This window comes from Anser brachyrhynchus, assembly GCF_964034855.1.
Source record: "Anser brachyrhynchus genome assembly, chromosome: 1".
Lineage (NCBI taxonomy): Eukaryota > Metazoa > Chordata > Aves > Anseriformes > Anatidae > Anser > Anser brachyrhynchus.
In genome coordinates this window covers 60,122,521-60,148,360 of record NC_137694.1, presented here as the reverse complement: position 1 = coordinate 60,148,360, position 25,840 = coordinate 60,122,521, and the positions used below count along the sequence as shown (strand labels likewise).

At 38.8% G+C, this 25,840-nt stretch overlaps 1 protein-coding gene across 18 annotated transcripts in view; it reads left to right on the top strand.

Moving 5' to 3' along the window:
- Positions 1-5,451: 5,451 nt before the first annotated feature.
- Positions 5,452-25,840, top strand: part of MYBPC1 (myosin binding protein C1) — an 81,915-nt gene continuing 61,526 nt past the window's right edge. For 5 of the 18 annotated variants that reach the window (XM_080558408.1, XM_080558404.1, XM_080558405.1 and 2 more), the window contains exon 1: positions 5,468-5,594. Coding sequence is in view for 7 of the 18 variants with exons in the window: in XM_080558400.1 (XP_080414526.1) it covers positions 5,570-5,594 (25 nt within the window). In the remaining 11 variants the exon portion in view is untranslated. Of the gene's footprint in view, positions 5,621-25,840 lie in introns of all 18 variants that reach the window. The other 13 variants (XM_080558417.1, XM_080558415.1, XM_080558411.1 and 10 more) reach the window with 8 other exon arrangements.

Genomic DNA, 25,840 nt, shown 5'->3' with positions numbered 1-25,840 from the left:
TGCCAGTATGGTAGAAATTGAAATAATTGATTTGTTCATTTTATTGGCAGAAAAGATGCTCTTCAGATTATCAGTGACACCAAAAGAGACAAATGTACCAAAATCTAGAATGACCTATATTAAATAGAGTATGTGGCAAATGCAGAAGCTGAGCACCAAATGACACCCCTATGAAGTGATTCTGCTGCAGAAATGGAGAATGGGATTTTCAGGCTTTGTTCCAGTGGGAAGGGATGTGGGACTTAAATGGGGCTTGCGCACTGTCAAACTTCTTTCCAACATCCTCCTGGAAATGCATGTTTATTGGTCCTTCCGGATGGAAGGGAAAGCTCGCTTGCTGCTGCTTCATATTGATTTTCCTCAGACACAATAAATAACCGTTTCCCAGATGTTCCAAAAGTCCAAATATTATAACTCATGAAAAGTGTTTTTCTGTTATATGTTGTTATTTTATTTATATTTTATTTTATTTTATTTTATTTTATAATCAGTACAAAATGAGATACTATTAATTTTTTAATGAAAACTCATAGAGACACCAGCATACCAAGCAGTCCATCCACCCATCTACCTGGATTGAGAGAAATAATACATTGCAAACCAAAAAAAGAAATAATAAACTAAATAATAAACTAAAAAGAAATAATCCTAGCAGTCTGGTAATAAAGACATTCCCATGCAAGATAAGAGCCATATTCAAGACTGACTTGAATGTATCAAAGTAGAGACCTAAGTGTAAGTTTGTTGTATCTAGTTGAATCCCCTGGCTACAAATTGCATGCTATTTTGAGCTGTATATCAGCATTTTGGGGTTCATTTCCAGATTTTGTCCTGTGTAGACTTGGAATCCTTTCCCATTCTCTGAACTGATCATTTCTGCCCAGCATTCTTGTTTCAATGGATCAGCTTTTGTCGATATCAGTAAAACATTTCAGTGGAAAATTTTTAAACACTTGAGTTAAAGATTCATTTCTGAGGCCTTGCAAGAATCAATCCTGATCCTTTAGCTGGTTGACAAGATGAAGATTTTTCTCTGGTAACAAACAGACAGTGGCTTACTAGAATAGAGATTGAAGTCACTGAGAGAGTTCAGTCCTAGGAATAGCAGCAAATAAGAAATTATGGATGTAGATCTAGCAGCTGCAAGAACAAATAAAGGCTTTGGATGTATGACCAAGGGAATTTATTAAAAACAGACGAGACAGAATGATTTAATTATCTGATGCCTTGGTTAGTTGCTGTTTGGAAACCACTGAAGGAGCTGAACAGTTAAAATAGGACACTCATGCTTTGGAAAGAGACCACAGAAGGACAGCAACATTAATTGGGACAGGAATGGAGGTGAAGAACTCAGAAAGTTTATATTTGGCCCCTGAGGTCGATGAGATGAAGGCTTATGGTGGTACACAAAAGCAAAAGTGCGATGCAGACAAACCCTGGTCAGAAGGCCAGAAAATTTCACAGGAAATCAAAATAAAAGGTCACAAGCCAAGTTATTGAAGGAGAATATTAAGTTATGAAAAAGTACATTTTCACACAGAGATGTGAGACAGCCTGTGCAAACTAGGGGTGCTTTTAGCAATGGGTTAACTTGATGAAAGGATAGCTGGGGAAGCCAGATCCTCCAGTTCTATCTTTTGAAGTAGAGGAGGTGGGCTAGAAACAAAATGGAGGTCAGTTCTTTCCATATCGTGATTTCTGTGAAGGGTCTGGCTCAGTCATCTAGCAAGTAGGCTGGCAGCTGAATCAGAAGGTGCTTTGTGGCCCTTTCACTTGCTCAGGAGTTGTGTGGTCAGCACGTAAGACCTGAGTGCTTCCTCTTTTGCCTTAGCTGCCTCACAAGATGAGCTGCAGTCAAATCAGCAGAGTGATTGTCAGATACAATGACAATTGTATATGAGGAGCGGAGCAGAACCCCAGGAAAAAAAATGGTTAAAAATCCTAACCTCACAGAAGAATAAAAAGGTGCATTTGCTAATAGAGAGTATACAGGTTATGTGGACAGATAACTGTAAGTGTGCTTAGCCATCTGTGATCCATGAAGCCTTAGATCAGAGATAACCCAAATAGAAGAAAAATAAACACATCAAACAAAACTTACAAGAAAGTCAAGTGTTTCCTTCTTTTCAGGTTTTTCCTTCTTTTTTAAACAGTCATAAAGCAATTTGGGCGATTATTGGCCAAAATCAACACCTCTCACATATGCAGTGATGAGGCAAGTTTGGTGATTACCATGCACTCTGCAAACATGGGAAAGAAGTATACAAGTGAAAGGCAAGATCTGAATAACAGACATCTAACAGCACTAAAGTACCAATAACTGTTACAGCACAGCCAAGATGGGGGTCAACTTTGAGACAGCATTTGTGCAGGAAGAAGAACAAACTACACTGCCTAGGTAGTCTTAGACTGGAGTCTTGTATGTTACACAGCCACAATTTCCCAACTGAGAGAAAACACAGCTTGCTCCCCTTAAGTGATTTTTTTTTGTAAATGAATTCCTAGCGCTGTGTCTGTCCAAAGAAACTTCAAAAAGTAAATGAAAAGTATCTGGGGACTGTAACCACCACCAATCGTTTAAACAATGGCCCAGAAAGACTTGAGAGTGTCTTCTGACATTAGAGAAAAGCACACATAAACTTTGTTTTGTCTTTCCTGTATGAAGTATCTGCAGATCCTTGAGGCATGGATTCATCTGGAAATTGAACTGAAACAATTAAAATATGGTTTATTTGTTATATATTTATTTTGTATTTTGTTTATTTATTTGTGAAAAGAAATGTTTTCCCTGTCATTGCTACTGCTAAGGTACACTGAGACAACACAGCCTAAATCTAACCCTTTGGCATCTTTTATAATACAGTTTAAAATTACATTACAGAAAAGTTGTATCACTGGAATTTTTGGCCAGATTGAGGGAGAACATAACATCAAATGCAATTAATTATATAAATATAATGTAAGGGTAGGAAAGAGTGAAAAGGTGGGCAAATTTTCAGATGATTGCTACTCCACTGTTTTGATTTATTCCATGCAGTTGAATGGCCTTTTGCTTACACTTTTGACTGGCTTTTACGTAATAGACCTCAAGAAAAACACATCTTTCCACATACTACAAAGGCAACTATAGTATTATGTGATTATTTTCCTACACATGATTTTACTTTTTCTTCTGCTTCCTAGAAGAGTTTATAGAGCCGATATAGAGCCTGCCTATACTAGGGCTAGAATACACACCAGGGCATGGGCTGACATGTCCTGTAGAGATTGTTAGCATGTGCCCTGCTACCGTTTTGGTTTATGCCAACAAGACTCTTCCATCTATGCCTAAGCACAATTCAGGCATGTGGCAGCAGCCATGCCCTGTGGACATTTTGGTTGCAGTCTGCTTCTCTTGGGGCAGAGAGGAAGTTTTTACTGTATGTATGAAAACTATGTCCTTTCACTTGGCCTCAGAGCCAGTGAGTGCTCTCAGCATTGATTTGTTTAGTAGTATAAAGGTAGTCCCTGACTTACATGCTGTCTTGCTGTAGAGGAAGCCCTTCAAGAATGTAGAGGTATTCCCTGGCCTTCAGTCCTTTCTCACTGTGAGATTCTGGAGGAGCTCCACTCTGTAAACCACCTGGTGCTACTCTGCAACCATATTTATTTTTTGTATTAGCAGGAGTGTACAAACACACAGTTCTCAGCACCTCTTGGCTTTTGATGGGTGAAATGCAAAGCAAACTGTAATTACATCTTACAAAGGCATGCTCAAGAAACACCATACTGGAGAGAATCAGCAGTTGCTCTTCATTCTCTTCTGGTTCCAGCCATTGCAATGTTCAATGCCTGTGTAGGGACAGAAATAGAGGGAACAGGAAAAAAATGGTCTCTACAGTGTTATTAGGTCTGTACACACACCAGTTCCCCGGTGTTACTACAATCATACACAGACATACAAAATCCCCTGTTACCTCATTAAGGTGGAATCCTGTTTGCTTTCCAAGCACAGGAATTATTTCAGTGATATAAGCAGATTTACCAAGACGGTGATATGAAAACAAGGGGAAAATATCTTTAACATTCTTTGTTTAGGTTCTTGCAGGCAGGCGTCAGTGTGAGTCATGTCTTTCTCTGTATTTTATAGGCACATGAATTAGTCAGATAATAAAACACCACAATGAGTATGGCAGAAAAAGCCTGATGTGGAAAAATGCTACGTGATAGTCTGCTCTATTAAATAAATGAATGAAATGACTACCCCTTATAAAATATATATGGAATTTCTAAATATCCAGAAAACATAGAGGAAACAATCACGCACTGGCTAGAGGATAAACAGGCACATGACTACTCCAACTTCCCTAACTCCAATGCAAAGTTGTAAAATATGATTTCTATAGTATTTGGGTGTATTTAGACAGTGTGCAGACTGTCCAGTAGCCTAGTTCTTACTGGTACATGACAATGATGTGAACACCTTCCTGTGTTTTAATAGCATGAAACCCTTCAGGACCACTTAATCTATCGCATTACAGTTTTGTCTTGAAATCCTAAAAGTGCATAAGAAAATAAATCCTTGTACCCCTGTTTAACTTGACCTGCAATTCTATTGCCTACATATTCGTAGTTTAGGTAGGAGTTTAAGAGGAGGACGGCCCAGTGGCTTAGTATAGTGGCTCACTGTGTCTGCTGCAGATTGGATTTCCATTCCTTCTGTATGGCTTCCTGGCTTGGCAAAGGCAAGGAGTATAACATCTCCTGGATGGGTGGAAAGAAGAAATCTCATCTCTCAGCAGTGACATCTCCAGTTAATGAGGTAGAAGTGCTGAAAGAAACTCTACAGTCTCTACCTAATCCAAAATAAGGATATCTCTTCCTCAGGGATCCTCAGACAGGGAAAGGACCCAGGAAAGTGTAGCAAATGTAAACAGAAAGGAGGCATGGAAGGTCTTCACTGCTCCAAACAGGAGCACAATAATCATTTTTTTCTTCATTAATACCACAAAGTACTTTACTACGCACTTCATCTTTGCATCCCACTTTCTTTCCAAAGAAGGAAGTGAAGTTTAATCAAAAGCATCCTGCTCATACTTACTTGTCCCTTTTATGTTGTGAAAAAGAGGTAAAACTATTTAGGTAGTTCCTATTAGTTCTGCAGGCAGGAGGGGCTCTTCAATAACTTGGCAGTCACTTTTTCAACCTCTATCTGCATGTGTATGCATGTCTGTGTGTTACAAAGAGAGACGCAGGGAGCGAGCAGTGCAGCTGAATTTAGAAAGTTATAGATGTTCTCATCAGCCCCATGCAATGCAGCAGAGATTCCTTCCAAAAGCCAAGGGAGCAGAGGCTGCAGACAACAGATGTGAGAGGGGTTCCCATAACTGTCAATTTTCAAAGTGTTTGCATTGAAAAGAGAGGAGGTGCTATTTTGATTGATATTTCAGTTGCAGTATATAAAGCAGAGGAATTCTTCTCACCCTCTGCTTGTCATACTGATCTGCATACTCTCTCAGCTGGACTTGGGGCTACTACTTACTGCATCTGAAAGGCTGAAACTCCCTGGGAATAAAGAGTTCTTGTAACAATGCCGGAACCCACCAAGAAAGATGGTAAGCATAGAAAATATTACCTGAACGTTTCTTAATTACAGGAAAACTGAGTATGTGCACACACATACAAAACACTTTTTAGACCATCTTGCACATTTCAACAACAGTAACATCTAATAGTGAAAGCCTCATAAAATCATTACATCATGACAGATCGTTGATCCTTTTAAACTAAGAATACTTTCAGGTAGAGGTATAAGGCAAAACTGCTTTGACCTCCAACTACTTTAGAGAATGAACAATGGCTTTACAGAGATACTAAGAAACTGCTTCATTGGGCACATACTGTATTCATTTTTAAAAGACTGCAGAATTTTTGCTGTGCAATCAATAATTTCTCTATAGGTAAGATATCTAGACTCTGGAAAACAAGGTATAAGCATTTCTTATGTTTTTAAAAAGCAGCATGTTGATATGCATTTCATTATTCTCTTGAAAATTAGGTTGTAAAAGTTATTCAGCAGAAAAGATATGTTCATGAAAGCTTTAAGTTTCTGATGAAAATGCATTCTATATGTCAAATGCATAAATGAAGAATGTAGTAAGTTTTTCTATACAGATCAAACTAGAAAGATACATTTTGCCACACAGAAATTATTATTTTATGCTTCAGAAGGTTAGTTAAGGGCGGTAATACCAGCCCCTTCTTTGTACTATTAAGTTGACAGCAAACAAACTGATTACGTAGTCTGATAGCAAGATACAAAATCATGTACATTGGAGGCTGTCCAAACAGATGAAAAAAAATCAGGAACTATTAATTTATAACATTTTAAAAACTAGCATTTATTTTTTAGTATTTTGGAAATTTGAGCTAAATAAGCCTCTTATACTTGCAATACTTCTATAGCTCTTCACTATTTTTTTGTTCAGGTTTAGACATTTTTGTTAGAAATTTTGATAACTGTTGTTTAGCATTGATGATATTCACAGTTTCTAAAAAGCCACAAATGTGCAGATTGTATATGCGTTGAAACTACTGGGAAATAAGAGGTATACAGACACATTCCCTAATGCATTCCCAAATGCAAAACTGAATTTAATCTTAAAGACAATCTTGTGGAAAGAATAGAAGTCATTAAATACCATTTGTTTCCCATCAATTCTGAAAGGTCTGATAAGCCCATGTTTGTAGTTTGAATAAGTACTTTTAAAACTGCCCTTTATCTAAAACTGACTGAATTTTTTAAAAAAAGATTTTAAACTGACCTATCAATAGAATTTGATTTATTTGAAAAGTCTTTTTTGAAATATATTCTATTTTTTGTGGAAGATGAGCAGAGCAGAGCAACTATCAGGAATATTAAACAGTTTAAGCATCTTGTTGGGGTGGGAACATGTGAAAACTAAACTTTTTGCATGACTGAATCTTAAGCAAGTAGTGTTGACAGACCAACACGATCATTTTATTTACTGGTCCTCCTCAGTGCTCGAGGACAATGATGGATGAAGTATCCATCTGAAAATAGCTACACCAAGTGCACGTATTAATGCTAGAGCCTAATCCTCTATATCAAACCTAGAGCCAAGCCACTTCTAGAGTGTCTTATTTGTAATTCAAATGATTTACACATGTATTAAGTGTCCTTTTTATTTGATCTGTTATTTGACTGGAAATTACACAGTGTAATCAGAATGCATTCTGTGACTGACATCTAAAAAAATAAAATGAAATAAAAATTAAATATTTCTGCACTTTCAAAAGATGTATGTGTTGGAGAAAAAATGGTTTGGAGGTTTGTGTTTTAAAGATTATTATTCTATTTAAGACTAGATTGTTTCACAGATGTTCTTACAATACAGCAAATATAAAAGTGATTCTGGGGTTGTGCTGTTATTGACTCTGAACCAAAATACCTTGACATTGGAACAAATATGTGACTTCTGATGAGTCAACATTGAGATACATAAGCAAAATTGAAGCCTTATGTCCTGATGGAGCTAGAGTTCACAGATAGGAATGAGCTCTGGAGAAGTAGTAGGTACAGGTTGTACAGTGGTTCTTCTTCATTGCAGTCAGATTATTTGCAGCCACTAGCTAAAGGTGATAACAAACTTACACTAGTGTACTGAAGAGATTAGCTGCTTCCTAAAGATTTTTGATACATTAAGAACTCACCTGAGCTACTGGCAGTACTTACTATACTAGTGCCAAGAGTGTTTGTAGTGGTACTGATGCTATTAATAGTACTGTACCAGTGCTACTACTGGTAGTAGCTCTATCAGTAAGAATTCAGATACTCAACTGCCCATCAGATGTCTGTTCTCAAGGTAATTTCCAATGTGCGAAGTATTGGAGACAATTAAGTAATAAAGATTATCTGTGGACTGACCACATTCTGGCAGGCACGGGTGGAAGAAATCCCTAAGCAACCTTTGTGTGCTGACTGCAGTAGAAAATGTTTCGGCATCACAGAAGTACCTAATTAGTATTTTGCTAATATTTCCAAAAGAAGCAATCTACATGAATGATCCCACACTCCTTATTCTCACAGGACATTCCAGTTAAAAACAGCGTACACAAGAGCAAGTAGCTGTGCAATCAGAAACTGGCTAACATTTGAATGTTAAGAAAATCTCAGCTTTACATTTTTTGTCACTGCAGTCTCTGAAGTAAATAGATATTTCAGGCAGTGCTGCAGCAAGCACTCAGGCTAGTTTTGTGTGGTGTTTGTTTTGTTAGTGTTGTTGTTTTTTCAAGTCAAATGCTCTTTGAGATATTTTAAGATTATTAAATTACCAAAGTGAAAAATTTCTTGACTTGGTGAGAGCGTAGCCTCACAACATGCTCTTAACAAATAGGATCCCCAAATTAAACACACCACTTGGCTTAGAGAAGGGTGTTGGAGCACTTCAGCCTAATCAAATTCGTAACTGTAGAAACAGCCTGATGTAAGGCCTTTACTGTACTCCTAAAGAGTCAAAGTCCTATAAACTACATCGGCTGTGGGCTCCTTGAAGTATATGGTCATGTCATTGTAAGATAGTTTTGTCTTGGTCTGTTTAAAATTTCATACTCGCAAGGTGAAGACTAAATCAATGGGTGTCCCGTTAACTGATCCCAGCGGACGAGTGGAATAAGACTGTGATGCCAAAGACCTTTATCAGTGCATTTAACTTTAACAGCCTTTAGTTTTCCTAGTGACTAATAAAATAACCCTCCCTCACATAATTACTTCCTGTAATTTATTATAATCAGTCAGCCAATCTTTCCTCTTGTCCCCTTTCCTTTTACCAATATTCCTAATAAGAGCTGCCCATTAATTAAGTGCCCTCTTAAACTGTCACAGGCCGTGGCATTTGGATATGCTTTTGTAGAAGTGCCAAGTCTCTCAAGAGCAATGGTTGCAAACTATTTCTGGGCAACATCCCACAGGGACAGCTGCAAGTCATTCCCCAGTAGGCAGCTCTGTAAATTTGCCTTATTTATTCTCCCCAATCTAGGAAATAACTCATGGCCATGAGTTAAATGACCATTCCAGATTTTAAGCCAAAGCATTTATCAACTGTCTGCCAGCTTCATTTTCTAAGGGTCTGCAAGCTCTGCTTGAACACTGCCTGGAGCAGCCACATACTGGCAAGGAATCAAAATAAAAAATCAGTGTGTCTACTTTTGCCAGTGCTTTAGTAGAACTCTTTTAGATCTATAAACAGCAGAGATTAAAAAGTTCTGAAGAAAGCTATGTGCAAATTTTGTCTGTTAGAACGGTGATCTTTGAAACACGAAGAAATTTGTGAAAGGAGGTAAACAAGTGCATCAGTAGAGACTGCTTTGAAGACGTGACGACAGTGTTCTCTCTGAAGAAGCCCAGTTGAAACAGCCGTTACTTTGAAACATGACCAGTTTTTTTCATCATATCTCTTCTGTAGTTATATTTGCATTATATTTATAGCATTTACATTATTTAATAACACGATTAGCTATATCAAGATAACTGTGGCACTAGTAGCCAAGTTTTATCAATGTTAGTCATATAAATCACGTAAGTAGATATTTAAAGCAGTGTTCCGGAGGGAAATCAATCTCAGTATAAGGGATGGATAAAAATTAATTAAAGTGGGATTTATTTTAATATCATATTTTCAAGACTAGACAATTTTTTGGAGGTGAACAAAATGTTAAATGGAAATTTTGCTTAAGCATATGAGTTTGGCTTTCACCAAAATTAACATATCACTGCTGATCGAAAGTTTTCCTGAAAATTCAAGAACCCAGCATGTCAACATTGTATAACATTGCTTTGTGCTTTTCATGCAGAAAGTTGAACGTGTATTATCATTTTATTATGGCACCAAACTGGGTAGTGCAGCTGCTGTTGTCCTTGCTGCATAGACACATGCTTCAGCAAGGCACAAGGAAAGCATACAGACATTTATCTTCTGTCATTATCATTGCCCCTCTCCAGGACTGACTGTAAAATGCATTCCTATTATTTCTAACTACCTTCAGTTTTGGAGCCCAGTCACGCTCAAAACCAGGCCCATATGCATCATTTACAAGCACTGTATTAAAGTCACATGTACACAGATTTTGATGGGTGAGGGAAGGAGGAAACCCTAACCCCTTATCTTATTTCTCTAACAATTCTTCAGAAAGTTTCTCTTCATCACCTCTAACTAATAAATTCAGATCTCTTACAAATGGAAAGCAAACTTACTCCTTACTGTTATAATTAGCTCTACTGGTGTGGGCATTGCTCCCATCCCAAACTCTATAGAGCCCATGTCCTCCTGCATTGATCTTGTTGTATGTTAGGATCTGAGTTGTTCTTAGACCGTCTTTGCCCTCCCATAGCTAATTTCCAAGTGTTGCTCCCACACTTCCTTCTGAGATACCAGTCCGTCTTGGATTTGTTCTTTGACCTTATGTCTCCACTGCTCTGAAGTTTAAGACTAATTTTCCAATCAGATTAACTTGACTGATAGGGAAAAAAAAAAAAACTGGCAAAGACAAATCTCAAAACTGGATTTGGTTTGGTTTGGGATTTTTATCTTTCTTTTTATTATGATGTAAATGAAGGAACTGCATTGTTTTTTTTTCCTTATACAATGCATTGATTTTATTTTAATATTAGTGTAGGTGGATAATGCAAGATTGATCTGGTTTACTGTTGCTCTTACTGGAGTTGAAAATCTCTTCCACCCTGTGCAAAAAGCAGTACCTCTATGCACTGGAAAAATATTTAACATTGTCATACTAAAATCAAAATTCCATTGAGTTTAGAAGGAAAGAAAGGAAATGGCTTTTTAGCAGACCAGAGGGTACTTGTACTTGGCAGAACTGAAATTAGCAAATGCTGCCTTTGTGCCTCCCTGTGCTGCACCTGTTGGGAAGATAAATAAAGGACTGCCCAGTTCTTTCCCCTCATACCTCCTAAATATATCACTTTAAGAGAGCTTAAAAACAAATAAAAAAGTGCTATAGTGTACTTCTGGTACATGAAAAACTGGATGAGTTTCTTCATTTTAGTTTTAAGAGATATTTTAAACTAAATGGGAGATTCTGTGGTCACATAGCCAGGAAGAAAAAAAGTAACAGTGAACATGAACATGAACAGTCCTTGGGAAATATACATAGTACAACGTAAAAGAATCTGTTTTTGGAGGGGACATCCAGGGCATTCTTTGAACAGAAAGCACAAAGCAATTTTGAAGAGAAGTTATCTGAGTAAACTTTTCTTGGTATAGGGCCAAATACTAGACTCAGGAAAATGCAGAGATTCCAATGAACTGGACATCCTAATGTAATAATTGATTTAGAGTGAGGGCAAAAAGTTTGCTCACATCCAGACACTAATGTGGCTTTGTGCTGAATATAAAAACATGTAAAAGAAAGGAGAAGGAAAGATGATAGAAACGTTAACTTCAGCTCTAAGTAGAGTTTTCTCAGTATCACGGCAAGCAGCTTTGTCTCTTGAGCCTTCAGAACTGTGTAGCTGACTCAAAGACACTTCTCATCCCCTCCATTCCCCTCTCCTGTCAGTCGCTACTGAAGTAACATTTCTGAAGACTCCCCCCCCCAGAAAAGGTCTTTTTAGCCACTATTAGGCAACCAATATGATAATATTTGGATTTTTCTGTCTTTCACCAAGGGACTTTGGTGTACTTTATCACCACCAGATTTTATTCTTTGGTTGAGGAATTGTTGGTATTTTAGGAGTTAGGAAGAGACTGTCCTTTAAAATTTTTTATAAGCTTGCAATCATACAAAGAGCTTAATGTTCTCAACACTGCAATGGAAGGAGTCTGGGCTAGGAACCAGATACCCAAATGGAAGTGAGGGTAAGTGAACTAGGTGTCCCCACTGCCACCAGAGTTGCAGAGAGCAGGCCATTACAGTCAGGGGAGCCCAGACTGCTCTTCAGCTGACTACCCAGCAGTTGCCTAAACATAGATGCCTACTGCCATATGAGACACTCTAGGATACAAGAAATATCCATGTGGGGCTGGCAGATATGACTCAGGAGCTGAGATTACAGATCTGCAACATCCTGGAGTGGCAGCTAGAAACCAGGAGGATATGCTACAGAAACTGAGTGTTAGTGAACAATAAGGCTGCAGAGTTATTCTCTATAACTTGATCAATTAATGTTTAAGGATTTTCAGCAAACAGGCAGTTTTATGAGAAGAGGAGTGTTCCATTCCAGCATTATTTGCATGTGAGACTAGGACTCACTTTGCGTGTGGGACTCTGCCTCAATACATGAGCGTTTGGGCCCAGATTCCTCGGAGCAGAGGAGAGTGCACCCTTCTGTAATCTGCTGGGTGCACTGATTAGCTGGGTAGTTGTTAAAAAAAAGGTGCTACTACTGCCACGTTTTTGTGACTTGGGAGATCCAGCTGCTTTTACTTGCTCTGCTTTTTATAAGAAAGTGTCATTATATTTTTGTGCATGGCTACGATGAATGTTTAAATCAACTCAAAATTAAATTTATTTTGTATATCACTGAGAAAAAAAAAAAAGGTAAATTGCATTGCTGTTCAAATCAAAATTAACTGATTTAACTCCCCTAAAGTTTGCTCAGTTCCTACAACAGCTTTAAGCTTTTAAATGAATGAGTGGTTACATCAAGGACATTTCAAGCTATGAAGGACAAACACTTTTTATAGAATCATAGAATCATAGAATCATAGAATATCCCAAGTTGGAAGGGACCCATAAGGATCATCAAGTCCAACTCCTGGCACCGCACAGGTCTGCCCAAAAGTTTAGACCATGTGACTAAGTGCACAGTCCAATCTCTTCCTAAATTCAGACAGGCTTGGTGCAGTGACTACTTCCCTGGGGAGCCTGTTCCAGTGTGCGACCACCCTCTCGGTGAAGAACCTCTTCCTGATGTCCAGATGTTTATTTTATGTTAAATAATAAAACATTTCTTAATATTCTGCAATGTGTTCAACAAACCACATGCAGAATTAGGAATCTCCATGAATTCCAATTTCTGGAAGTTCCTTTCCTTAATTTGTCATGCATAGTTTTAGCTCTTTGAGCTCACTGAAAGAGTGGATCAGCAAAGACAAAGGCTCTTATAGAAGAGAGTGAATTAGAGCCAACATTCAGTTCTGTGCCTGAAAAGGTTGTATGGCTTCGGAAGCCATTCTAGCAAGAAGGTTTTGAAGGCAGTTTTAGTCAACCTTCTCTGTTTCCTGAGACATTGTAGGGACAGATACGAAGTAACTGTGGATTTCAGAAATATGAAGATAGATAGATTTCTGCTCAGAGACCTCTCAGAACCTGGAAAAATGCAGCATTCTCTAAACGGAGTGGTTTCTCTCCCCCCTTCTCCATGTCAGTACTGCTAATGGCATCTCCATAGAGCAGTCAGTGGGACTCAGGCTATGCAGTGCAGGATGGCTTGCATCCACACTGCTTAGAACTGCCTTCTGAAGAAGACAGTCACACACACAACCCTTTACTTGGCCCAGTGCCCTTACGTGCATTTTCAATTAAAAGTGCCAAAATAACCTGTGGCCTCTGCTGCAGTTAGCCATGATGGTTTAGATGTCATAACACTGAGGCGTTGCATGCCCTGCTGTGGGGTTTTGCTGAATGGGGGTTGATTTAGGTTGTTACACCTTCTAGAGAAGTGTCAGCACATTGTTTAACAGACAGTCATCTATGGCACAGTCTCAGCTGTGCTGCCTGTAGAGAGCATCGAAGGAGTAAACCATTCAGAAAACTGCATGTCTTGGAGGAAATTTATTTCTTCCAAGGAAGACCCTCAGGAGCAAGGTAACTTGTGAGTGTGTTGGTGAATGCGACTGTCATGCAGTGCAGAGAGTGGCAGTACCGGGACATGGGAACATGGCTGGGTGACTCATTTCACAGCTGAGAGGCCCCCCTATGTCATCTCCATCTTCCCCAGGGCATAGAGATGCCATAGCGTGAAGGGAATCCTACTGTGTCTTGCACCAGTGGGACATGTTCAAAATAGTCATCGCTCTCCCTTCACTGGAGATTAGGAAATATTTCTTACATAATTTGCTATCCTCTGGCCCTATGTCCAATTGAAAATAGCATGTGATATACTTCTCAAGGCAGTTGCCCTTGTATGTGGTGGCTACATCAAGTTATTTTGATCAGGTGATTATTACAAAAAGCTCTGTTCTAATTTAATTCTCCATAGGATCAAATGGTGGTTTTAGTGAGTGTCTGAAAGCATTCAGGCGCACCATGATGCTTCCTGAGAAGCATCTGTATTAAAATACACACTCATCATGACTTACAGTCTCAGAATACCTTCCTAATTTTGGTCATAAATGCCAAGAGTAGGTTGTAGTCACACACAGACACAGATGAAGAAAGGTTCCCTTTCCATACAGATTTATAACTCGACGAGTAATATGCATGGCCATGAACTGCAGAGACATTTGCTCCACTTCTTGTTATAGAACCAACTGGATTATAACATCTTAGCCGCCAAACAAAAGTAAATCACACAGTAGCTCAGACTGTTTTTTTTTTTTTTTCCTTCAGTGGGAACCATGCCTTGCACAGCCAGAATGCAAACCCAGTCTGAAAGCCTGTTCCACATTTTGTCTTCTCTCAAAGCCCTGAAGCTGTGATGAAATTAAACTGAACACAGTTGCAGCTAAACCTGAAGGAGACTCCAAATGAAAAACTTACTGGTTCAGCTGATGGGCTAAGTCTTTCTCCTTAACCCTCACCTACTCCAACATGCTAGCAGACTAGAAAGAGCAGTAGGACACAGTTGTTGAATGGCTGTTGAATGTCTTTGGACATTTTTGTGTTCATTTTCATCACTTTCTGCCACAGGATCTTTTTTTGTGCAAGAAAAGTGCAAAAGTTATGTTCCCTAGCAGCAGTTCCAACTGTTCTATAAAGAAGAAATCTTCCCCTTACCAGTGCTGCTTTGTAGCAACATTAGGATTCTCAGAATCTGGGCAGATTGTGCTAGTTTGGTAGGGCCTTTCACTATTTTTTGACCTGAAATAAAACATTTCAAGCCATTTGCACATCTGAACGTACATGACATTACATTTCTCTCCCTTTTCAAGAGCTTTATTAGTTTACAGTACAACTGAAGAATTATTGTTCCTAGCAAAAATTACAGAAAACTTTTAAACCTCGGTGATGTGGAAAATGTCTCTAGCTGGAGATATCTAGGAACAGACACACAAGAAATGCCATGCAGATCAAGTAATTCACTGACTAATAGCTTCTGGGTCTCGTGCTGCGATATTCACATAGATGCAGATATACATATACACACCATAGCACACTTGGTATCATCTGTTTTTATAAGAACTTAGTATCTAGGCCAAAAACCTTATTTTAGACCCAAAGAGAAGCTGTAATACCAATGGAGGCTGTGGCTGCCACTCCTCCACAGATGCAGACTTCAGTGAAGGCACAGAGGGTCAGATGCCTGATGACATTTTTTCCATGGCATTCCCTCCAGCCTTACTAATCTTTCATCTAAGCTTTCCTTAGCCCTATTTTTAAAGGGGAAATCTGACCTCTGTCCTCTGCCCCTTTTTCTTTGCCCTTGTTTTGCATTTCCATGTTTTGCAGTGAGGGCTTTTTCTCTTATCCAAAAGAAAAATCTTTTTTAGCTGGACAGAAAGTATATTCAGTAAGCTGTGACTGTTATTCACAGCAACATCTCAAATGCATTCTGCTGTGATGCCTTGTAAAAAATTTTCTTTTATACATAACTGACATTTTGATGAGACCCTTCGCAGTTGGTCTGCGAACGTCCTCTAATATAAACTAAGAAAGTGGATGCAAATACCCTCTTTTTCATCTTGATTGAAGAGAGAGAAATAAATTCAACTCTGTTGGTTACCCTAAAGGCAAATTAAATTATTTTTTTAAGTGAAAGCTTAAAATTCTCAGTTTTCTGATATTTTATCTTCACTACTTCAGAATGAGATTGAGGTAGAAAAATTAACTGTATTATCATGGAGTGATATATGTAACTTAGCATGCCTAACAATCACAAAGGGGCATATGTGACTGTCATGCATATAAACATTGGTGTGTGATCCACCAAAGATTTGCCTAGTGCCACATGTCTGCAATACCTTAGATCCCCTAAATATTTACCTGCAGAAAAAGTCCTTTCTCCCTCCACATGTGCAAAATACTCTCAAATGTTTTACAGTACAATGCTTAATTCCAAACATCTGAGCCACGATAAATATCCATATGCAATCATACTTACAAAACAAAAACAAAAACCAAAAGCAAACCAGAGAGACAGAGGGAGAAAAAGAGGGAGAGAACTCCCAAGGTCAGTACACAGAAATGCCATTAACTAAGTTTCTGCTTTTTAAGGTAAATTCTGATTCTTTTAGTGTTTGGCATCAGCAACACTGCAACTCTGATACAAACATTTCCCGAATTGCCAGTTAAATTTTTTTGAAACGTTTTTCTCCAGATTTAGTTGCAAATCATCTTTGGATGCCATGTAGTGGAACAATGGCACTCACAAAAAACAGCAACCCCTAGATTTCGTAGCCTATAAACATCAGTTACCCTCAGTAAACTAAGAAAGTTAGTTTTCACTCATCTTGAGTGAAGAAAGAGAAATGAATTCAACTGTAAAGCTACAAATGTTGGCTTTTTTTTCTTTATCACAAGCCTGATGAATGCAAATTAGTATTGTTAGCATCACATAGACATACGTAATGTGTTATTAGTGATGCTATTTGAAATGATCTCTAATCACCTACATGCCTGATGGCCTTGGGCCACAGTTACTTGTTACAGAACTTGTGAGACTGTCTCTTAACAGGAGGTTCAATACTAAAGTACAGATGGCAGGAAACTGTTCTTATCTGAAGGAAGTCTGAGAAGACTCTTCCTTCTTGAAAAGATCACAGAGTATCAGATTATCTGTCACCCACTGTCAAATAGACTCAATCGGAATGCTTTTCTTATTTGGTATTTGGACACACTGTTGACACTGTAGTACTTATTACTTTGACAAAGAGCTGATAACAAGCTGAGAAATTCACTCCTGGGGGAATCCCAAAGTTTTCATCTTGTTTTTGGTGAACCTCAAAGAAATGTTGATGTTTTAAAAAACTACAAAATGGGAATACCAGCAGATTTTCATTTTAAATTGTTGATGTTTCACTCTGAAATTTGATTAAAATGACAGCTATCAGCACATCTCAATAGTTTCCTTGTAATTTGCTGAAATATGTTACATGATTCATATCACCACAGTCCTATGCTGATGCTCTCATTTCCCCATAACAGTCAAGTGGAATGGTTCACCACTGAAAGGCACATACTCTCATAACTCTCAGGACCAACCTGGGAAAAGTGCACATGAGATGTAGTCCTCCCTGTGACTCAGTCTAGTTACAGAGAGCATCAGGTCCACAATTGAACTCCCATAAAACAATAGTGTGAATGATTTCCTTGATTCAGAGTGAAATATTTCAGGATATCTTAGCAAGAAAGATGTTGAGGTTTAGATCAAGAAAGAGTGAAGACATTTCACAAATTAGGAAAATAGTTCCTGATCTGGTTTGGAAATTATCTCATGATCTGAAAGGAAGTTCTCGCGGTTAAGTACCCATCTATTAGAAAGGCTGGAAAGAAAACCCAGGGAACTAAAGGCCTGTCAGTTTGACTTCAATGCCAGGGAAGGTTATGGAGCAGATTAGCTTGAGTGCCATCACACAGCACATAGAGGACAACCAGGTGATCAGGCCCAGTCAGCAGGATTTTATGAAAGACAGGTCCTGTTTGACTAACCAGATCTTCTATGACAAGGTGACTCATTCAGAGGATGAGGGAAAGGCTCTGGATGTTGCCTACCTAGATTTTAGTAAAGCTTTTGACACTGTTTTCCACAGCCATCTTCCGGAGAAATTGGCTGCTCATGGTTTGGATGGGTGTACACATCACTGGGTAAAAAACTGGCTGGGTGGCCAGGCCCAAAGAGTTGTGGTGTTTGGGGTTACATCCAGCTGGAGGCCAGTCAATACAGTTGTCCTCCAGGACTCAGGATTGGGACCAGTTCTCTTCAATATCTTTGTCAGTAATCTGGACAATGGGATCAAATGCACCCTCAGTAATCTTACAGATGACACCAAATTGGATGGGAACATTGATCTGCTTCAGGGTAGGAAGGCTCTGCATGGGGGGGTTGGATGGACTGGACCGATGGGCCGAGGCCAACAGTATGAGTTTCAACAATGCAAAGTGCCAGGTGCTTCACTTTGGGCACAACAACAATGCTACAGGCTGAGGGAAGAGTGGCTGGAAAGCTGCCTGGTTGAAAGAGACCTAGGGGTATTGGTCAATATCTGGCAGAACATGAGCCAGCAGTGTGCTCAGGTGGGCAAGAAGTCCAACAGCACCCTGGCTTGTATCAGAAATAGTGTGGCCAGCAGGACCAGGGAGGTGATTGTCCCTCTGTGCTCAGCTGTGGTGAGGCCACACCTTGAGTACTGTGTTCAGCTTTGGGCCCCTCACTACAAGAAGGACATCGAGGTGCTTGACAGTGTCCACAGAAAGGCAATGAAGCTGGTGAAGGGTCTGGGGAACAAGCCTTATGAGAAGCGTCTGAGGGAACTGGGGTTGTTTAGCCTAGAGAAAAGAAGGACCAGGAGACATTACCACTCTCTACAACTACCTCAAAGGAGGTTGTAGCAAGGTGGGGGTCCATCTCTTCTTCCAAGCAACAAGCGATAGGACAAGAAGAAATGGCCTCAAGTTGTGCCAGGGTGGATATTAGAAAAAAAAAAAATCACTGAAAGGACCGTGAAGCTTTGGAACAAGCTGCCTGGGGAAGTGGTTGAGTCACCATCCCTGGAGGTATTCAAAACACATGTAGATGTGGTACTTAGGGACATAGCGTAGTGGTATATTTGGCCATTCTAGGTTGATGGTTGATGATCTTAGAGATCTTTTCCAACCTAAATTATTCTATTATTCTACAATCTTTTGAAATAATTGCCCTGTCAATTTTATTTCTGAATTTTATCCTATAACTGAAAGTGCAATTTTCATGGAAAATATGTTGTTTAATTTGAATAATAAATTAATGTAGTTCCTGAGCAGCACTTCTTTGTTTTCTGAAGCATTAAATTAATAATTTAATCATGTTTTGCAGCTTTCAGAGAGGAAGTTAGCACAGCTCCGTGTACTGCTGTCATTGGTATCATATCATGGTGCCTTTTGCTTTCACTTTTCCCCATGGCATCTCTTGAACTAAGTGAAAGTCTTCGCTTTCACATAAAAAATAAAAATAAAAATTACCAAACTATAGCAACGAAAGATATGAAACTGAGAAAAACATCTATCTATTGCTATATTTTTTTCACATGGTCAAACTTTTCTGATGAATGACTTAATTGCTTTTAGTAAATACATAACAAGGATGAATTAGATTTGGAATATTTAAAGCAGAATTTCACTTGGCTGGGCTAGGAGTCATTTTGAAAGCTTGATTTCTTATTAGCATCTGAAACCAGAAATAAGTTATAAGTATGAGCAACTTACTACATAGAAAATATTTTGCAACATTCCATGAATTTAAAGAAATCAAAGCTGTGCTGTGTTCATACATTTTGTGTCTACGCAGAAAAGACTGTCTCCCAAACACTGGAGATAACAAAATCTGCCTTTCCACAGATTTGTGTATTTTGTGATCCTGCAAATACTAAGATGTGGATTATTAAATTTTGACATATGAGCCAAATTACTATTTTTTAATGTGAAGACAAGAATCAGACCTGCTCCTTCTCCTCCTTACTGTGTAGAAAACACAGCCATACCTGGGGCTGGGATCACACAGGCAGTGATGCTGGACATATGCAATGTTGTTAGCCAGCAGCGCCACTTACGGGTCAGTAGCAAATACAATACAGACCATCAGGTTTAGGAGCAATGTGGATCAGCTTACAGGCCTTAATGGGACTTTTTTAACATACACTATAAAAAAGGCAGTGTGAATACTCATGAACTATAGCATAGTGGGGGTGGTTCTGTAGAGCTTCCAGTGCACCTACAGCCCCTTCTTAAAATAGAGTAAGAAAAAAATCTGTGCTAACTGTTGAAACTTAGTAGAGCTCCAGGCTTTCAGGCATGAAACTGGAGCAGTATCTCTCTGAGCTTGGGAAGCTCAAATCAGGTACTTCAGGGCTCTATTACTGTTGCTCTTACAAAGTAAAAATAGGAGATTTACAGCTGTTCTTTAGACATAGACTGTTTAACTGGAGCCAGAAGCATGCAGTACATTAAATAAATCAACATTAAAGAACCGCTCAGATCATCAAGAATAGGTAGGTGATGAATATAAGAGTTTCTGGAGTACAGAATCATTTTGAATTTATGTTAAATTACTGATATATAAACTGAAATGGTGTCATAAATGGTGTCAAAAAGTTTGTCAAAAAGATATGCTCCTTCATGGAGCATATCCTTTGCTACATTTAGTAGGAAGAAGCTGACTCTGGGTTCTACAGTTTTCACTGTGAAAATATTGTGACAAAAATATCAGCTAAGAGTTTTTTTCAGTGACCTTTGGGATTGCATAAACCACATTTTATCACAAGTTTTGCAATGATAGTTCAAAATAAAATGTTTTTATTTCCAACCTTAAAAGTAAAACCTACCATGGCAAGACATGGAATAAAAGATCAATCAGTATAGTCACAGACCCATTCCTGCAGAATTTTTCAATGGCTTTGCAGGTACAACTGTGCTGACAAACCCTTCCCTTAAAGCTACAGTCATGATGGCAAACAACACATCTCAGCAAAGTTCTTTTGCTGTATAGATAGTGTAACCAGCAAAGGTTTGCCCACAAGATTTTTCAGGATAGATAGCATCACAAAAATTTCAGTTTTGGAAGTTAAAAAACAGTACTTTGTTTTTAATGATGGAATAAGTTAGAAAACTGCTCAATGGGGAAAAAAAAATCAAAACCATGCGTGGCCCTCAAATTGTAGTCTACTTCCAGTCTGTGATCTGTGAGGTACAACCATGAATTTTATTTTTTTTTCCCTCTTAGTTGCACAAGTGCTCAGCAGTCTTTTTTTTTTTTTTTAGTGGATTTATCTATTTTAAACACTGTCAACTCTTGGCAGCTGCCTAGTTCCCAGTTACAGTACATATCCAACTTCAAGCTTGCCAAGGAAGCCTTGCACCATCTGGTGAGGGTGCTGACTGCTGATGGATACCTCCCTCCTACCAGAGATGAGATATGTGTTTTATTGTTGTTGACGTTGTTGATTTCTTTGTGGGTTTTTTTTGTTTCTTTTTAATGCATAGGTGATGTAGTCCTTTACTAGATAGCCTACTTGCACAAACTTAGAAGAATTCAGTTATGCAAACATATATGTCGTTAAAGAAATTGTTGAAGGTCATGGTTACAGTGTTCTTTAGTGATTAATCAAAGTTATACAATGAAAGCAAAGTTCTCATAAGAAATGAGAAAGTTGTGGAAGCTCACATAAGATCAGATTTGTTTTAATAACATCATCACAGGAGAATGGGAACTGCAAGGAAAACAAACACGCCCAAGTGATGGTTGTTTTATCATTGGCAATGAAGGCAAAATCTGGAGTCAACAAGTAAACCACAGCTCCTCAAGTAGATCTATAACCTGTTGCTTTGGTGTCTGCTCCACAGAATTCAATATGATTGGGCATTTCATTTGAAACTGTTTATCCAGTTTTTCAGTCCTTCTTAATCAGGGAACATTCTGCATTCAATGTATGATGGTTTGATCTGAACCCATGGCCCCTAAAATCCAATAGAATTGGAAGTATAAGGACATTTCTTGAAACAGAAGTATTGTAGGTGAGATTGTATGTGGGGACTAATTATTATTCTTCATTTTGGTTTTCTTTACTCCCCACAAGCTGAAACTCTTTAGGAATGGTTTTGAATTTTAATCATATATAAAGTTAAATCTAAAACTAAATACTAAGTTTATTTCTCCTCCATTCTCCACCTGAAGATGCATCAGTGGATTATGAAACTTTTAATTGCTGGAATATACAAATAATTTCAGCTTCAGTGAACATGCTGACTCGTTCAATTTTTTGCAGTAAGAGATAGCATTTAACCCAAGGTTACTGCTTTTATATCTAACCAGAAACAGTCACAGAGAGCCAAAACAGACAGCCCCATCTGCCTAAATCATCATTAAAACTGGTATGGAAAATAGAAATATATTAATACATTTTATCAGTCTGATTCCATCATATTTTTGGTCACAATAATACTAAGGTAGGCAAGGCATGAGAGCACCATTGCTTTTTAACTTTACCCTTTTAGACTGAAGTTTAGACTAAAGTCCAAACCATTTTTGCTCCTAGGACCTAGGACTGAAATGTGGTTGGAATGTTTTCTGTAGCTTTATTTTAAAAGTAACATAGAAAATGCCCATGGGAATTCTAAAAAATAAGGTAATGATTTCAGCTGGGCTTATAGTTTACTGCTTCCACTCAGATTGGGAACTGTCTATAGAATTTATATGCAAGTAACATTATTCCTCTGTGGATAATTCAAACTCATGAGGCAGAGGGAAGACCTTGTCTGTATGATTGTGTTTCTGTTTTGCAAACTGCTAACTATTCCACTTTTTACTGATAAGAATAGATATTTACTTCAAGTTAAGTCCAACTGAATGCAATAGGAGAACTTTTAGTGATTAGAAATTATTTTGGATCAAGCCGCCTGTCTCCCAGCTCATTTAATCTGTGGTCTCCTAAGACTACTGTTTACCAATGAAATGCTCATCATGCTCCACTAATGCCTATGGTTTTGTTGAGCAAGATTCTGTTTTCCAAAAGATGAGACTATGGCTTTCAGTCACACCACTGATGACCCTGTGACTCTCTACTGGCCTGGGTGAAGTGACCTATAGATAATGGTCGAATCATTTTGAGTTATTTATCTTCTCCAGAGTTTTGTTTTTTGGTTTGGTTTGGTTTGGTTTGGTTTGGTTTGGTTTGGTTTGGTTTGGTTTGGTTTGGTTTGGTTTGGTTTGGTTTGGTTGTTTGTTTTTCCAGGAATGTAAGCAGTAGTGAAAGCAAGTAGCTTTCCTACTTTCTCTGTTGATCGTCTGGACATGAGGTTTGTCTAGCAACTGTTCCACATCCTTGGTCCTTCCCTGCCCACTAATTTTGGTAGAGCACTTTCTGCCCCCAGAGAAAGCAATGTGCCACAAACGCAGTTCTAGTGTTTTTTAGGGACTGCACACAGAGAAGAATCCTTACATACAACAACTGCATAAGGGTTGCAGGGAGCCATGTTCTCTCCCCAAACTAGTATTTTGTCTATTTTTGTTTGACGAGCAGAGTCAGCACTTTAGGAATGCCTACGTAATAGTTATATTTGTCTGATCCCTTGAAGCTATGTCCACAAGCTTAATCCACCTACTTAAATTTGACACAAGTTGACAGTCCTTTGTGACAAAAAGCATTAAGTGATTATCCTCGTGCTCTTTGACATATGAAAGTCACTTTAATATGCTGCTGTTACACAGACAGATATCATACCTGTATCCATGGTGATGCAGTTATAGTCCCGGTTTCCCTTTCAGGTAAATGGGAGTAAGCCCTCTGGTCAGACTGGGTGAGATCCTGAATCCTTTGGCTGTTCCGACCAGAGTCTTTGCTGGGTTATAACCAATCTACATTTAACTGCAGGAAGAAATAAATGCAGGAGACTTTCCTCCTCCCTCTTGTGAATGTTCCAGCCCAGGGACAGTGAAACACTATCTTTAGACTTTGTGCAAGCCCTTATTTAATGCTCAAGGTCATTTTCTTCACCTAAGGGGCGGATGTGTATGTGAGGGGGGATATGCATTACTCTTTTTTTCAATACCATTGAGCATTCTTCTTAAGGCTACCCAAAACAAACCAGGTCATGAGCACAGAGTCACAAGATTAGAAGGATTATACAGCCAGACCTCTTTGCCAGTATGCTGGAGATAACCTGCAGCTCTCAAATGGTCTGAACTGCAAGACTTGGGATACTTTGACTCCGGCACAGTAGTAAAGTACGACCTGGGAACTGTTTTAGAACTGTCAGCATGCCTCATTATGTTTACACTCCAATGTGAAAAGTAATATATATGATGTCAGGGAGTTTCTATGCTTGTTGCTGTCACAGAAGCCAGTGGAAGTGGGAATTTAGAGACTTTGAAAACTGGCCACTACGCATAAGCACCCTGTCAATTCCCTGCCAAAGCATCTTGTGGTTATTGCAGGTCGGATGTCAGTGCAGCCAGACCTAAAATGGAATTGGAGTTTTAAATAATGATAGTCCCAATTTAACATGGTTCTTAAGCATTTCCATAACTTTAGCACATGGATAGTCTCATGGAACTTTTAAAAACAGTTATGTATATGTATAGCAAGAGACTTTATGTCTTATTTTTTCTGAAAAATTGAAGATGGAAAAAGTGGGACAGTGATGGAAAATAGTTGGTAATGGGTCAAATTGCATCTCCTGCTGATTTTCACGGGTGTATGTGCGCATGCATAATTATAAATCACACATAAAAATCTCTTGGCTTTAAGTGCTCATATCCTGTGTCAAACTGGATCCTGAATGCATCTCATGACATGGATGAGACATGAAAGCATTTCTGGAGATGCTTTCCTAAGTGACCGTTGTGTTTTCATTTTATTTGCTAACTGCACTTCTTAATATGTTATTTTTTCTTAGCAGTCATGTAGAATGTACTGGTAATTCCTTTTCTTATTGTAGACATATATAGTCAGCTGCTTTACAAGTTTCAAATCCAACAAATAAATCAAGATCTGTGTTTAGCACAACACAACTCACTGAAATGCAAGATTCTTGGCTCCTTAAATAAAGAAGTACATAGAGGAGATCATCACTTCTTGTCTTAGGAGCTGCAAGACAGAAATTAGCTTTAGTTGCTTAGTAGAAGACCAAGTTCACATTATGATATCAACCCAGTTGTTTATTGGACCTTCAATGGATTCTTTTCCCTGTAGCTCAAGAGGCTTAATCCAACCCAGTGAAGAATGGTGCTTCTCCTAAGGGGCAACACTTTCTCCACCATCAGCCCCCTGACATTGCATTGACAGAGCACCATATTAGGCAACAGGGCTTTTGAGAATAGCATTTGGGAACTCCAGTGAGCATGCCTCCTAGAGAAAGACCACAACAGTAAGCTGCTGGTTGAGTGCACGGAGCCCTTTCCTAGCTGACAAGCCTGTTGCAGAGGTCAGCCAGAGAGGGCTATCATTCTCTGGGGAAGTGGAAATTACTCAGTGCTATTAATGTTTTTTTCCTGGCTGTCCTCAGGAATGGAACTGAGGAACATGCCAAGCATGACCATGAAAGGGGTTGCACATGGCCAAAAGATTATGCTGAAGTATCTTCCACGTCTTTGCCACCTCCAATGCCTGGAACCATCTCCCTTCCTTTTTTGCCTCCCATTCCAAACTTCAGGTCTCTCCCCTCAGCTCAGTTCTCCTAGCAATAGCCTGAAAAGCCTTGAACTGTGGTTTCGGAAAGAAACCACTGACTTCCAGGACTGGCTTCAGCCATCTTCCCATGACAGAACTGCAGAATAGTTGAGGCTGGAAAGGACCTCTGGAGGTGGTCTAGTCCAACTTCCCTGCTCAGAACAGGGTCAGATAGAGCATATTGCCCATAACATTGCTCAGCTTTTGAGTACCTCCTTGTATGTCTGCATATGTGAGATTAAGTTTGGACTATGATAATAGTGGTTTAAGTCTGGCCTGCACTGTAGGTTTTGGATAACACT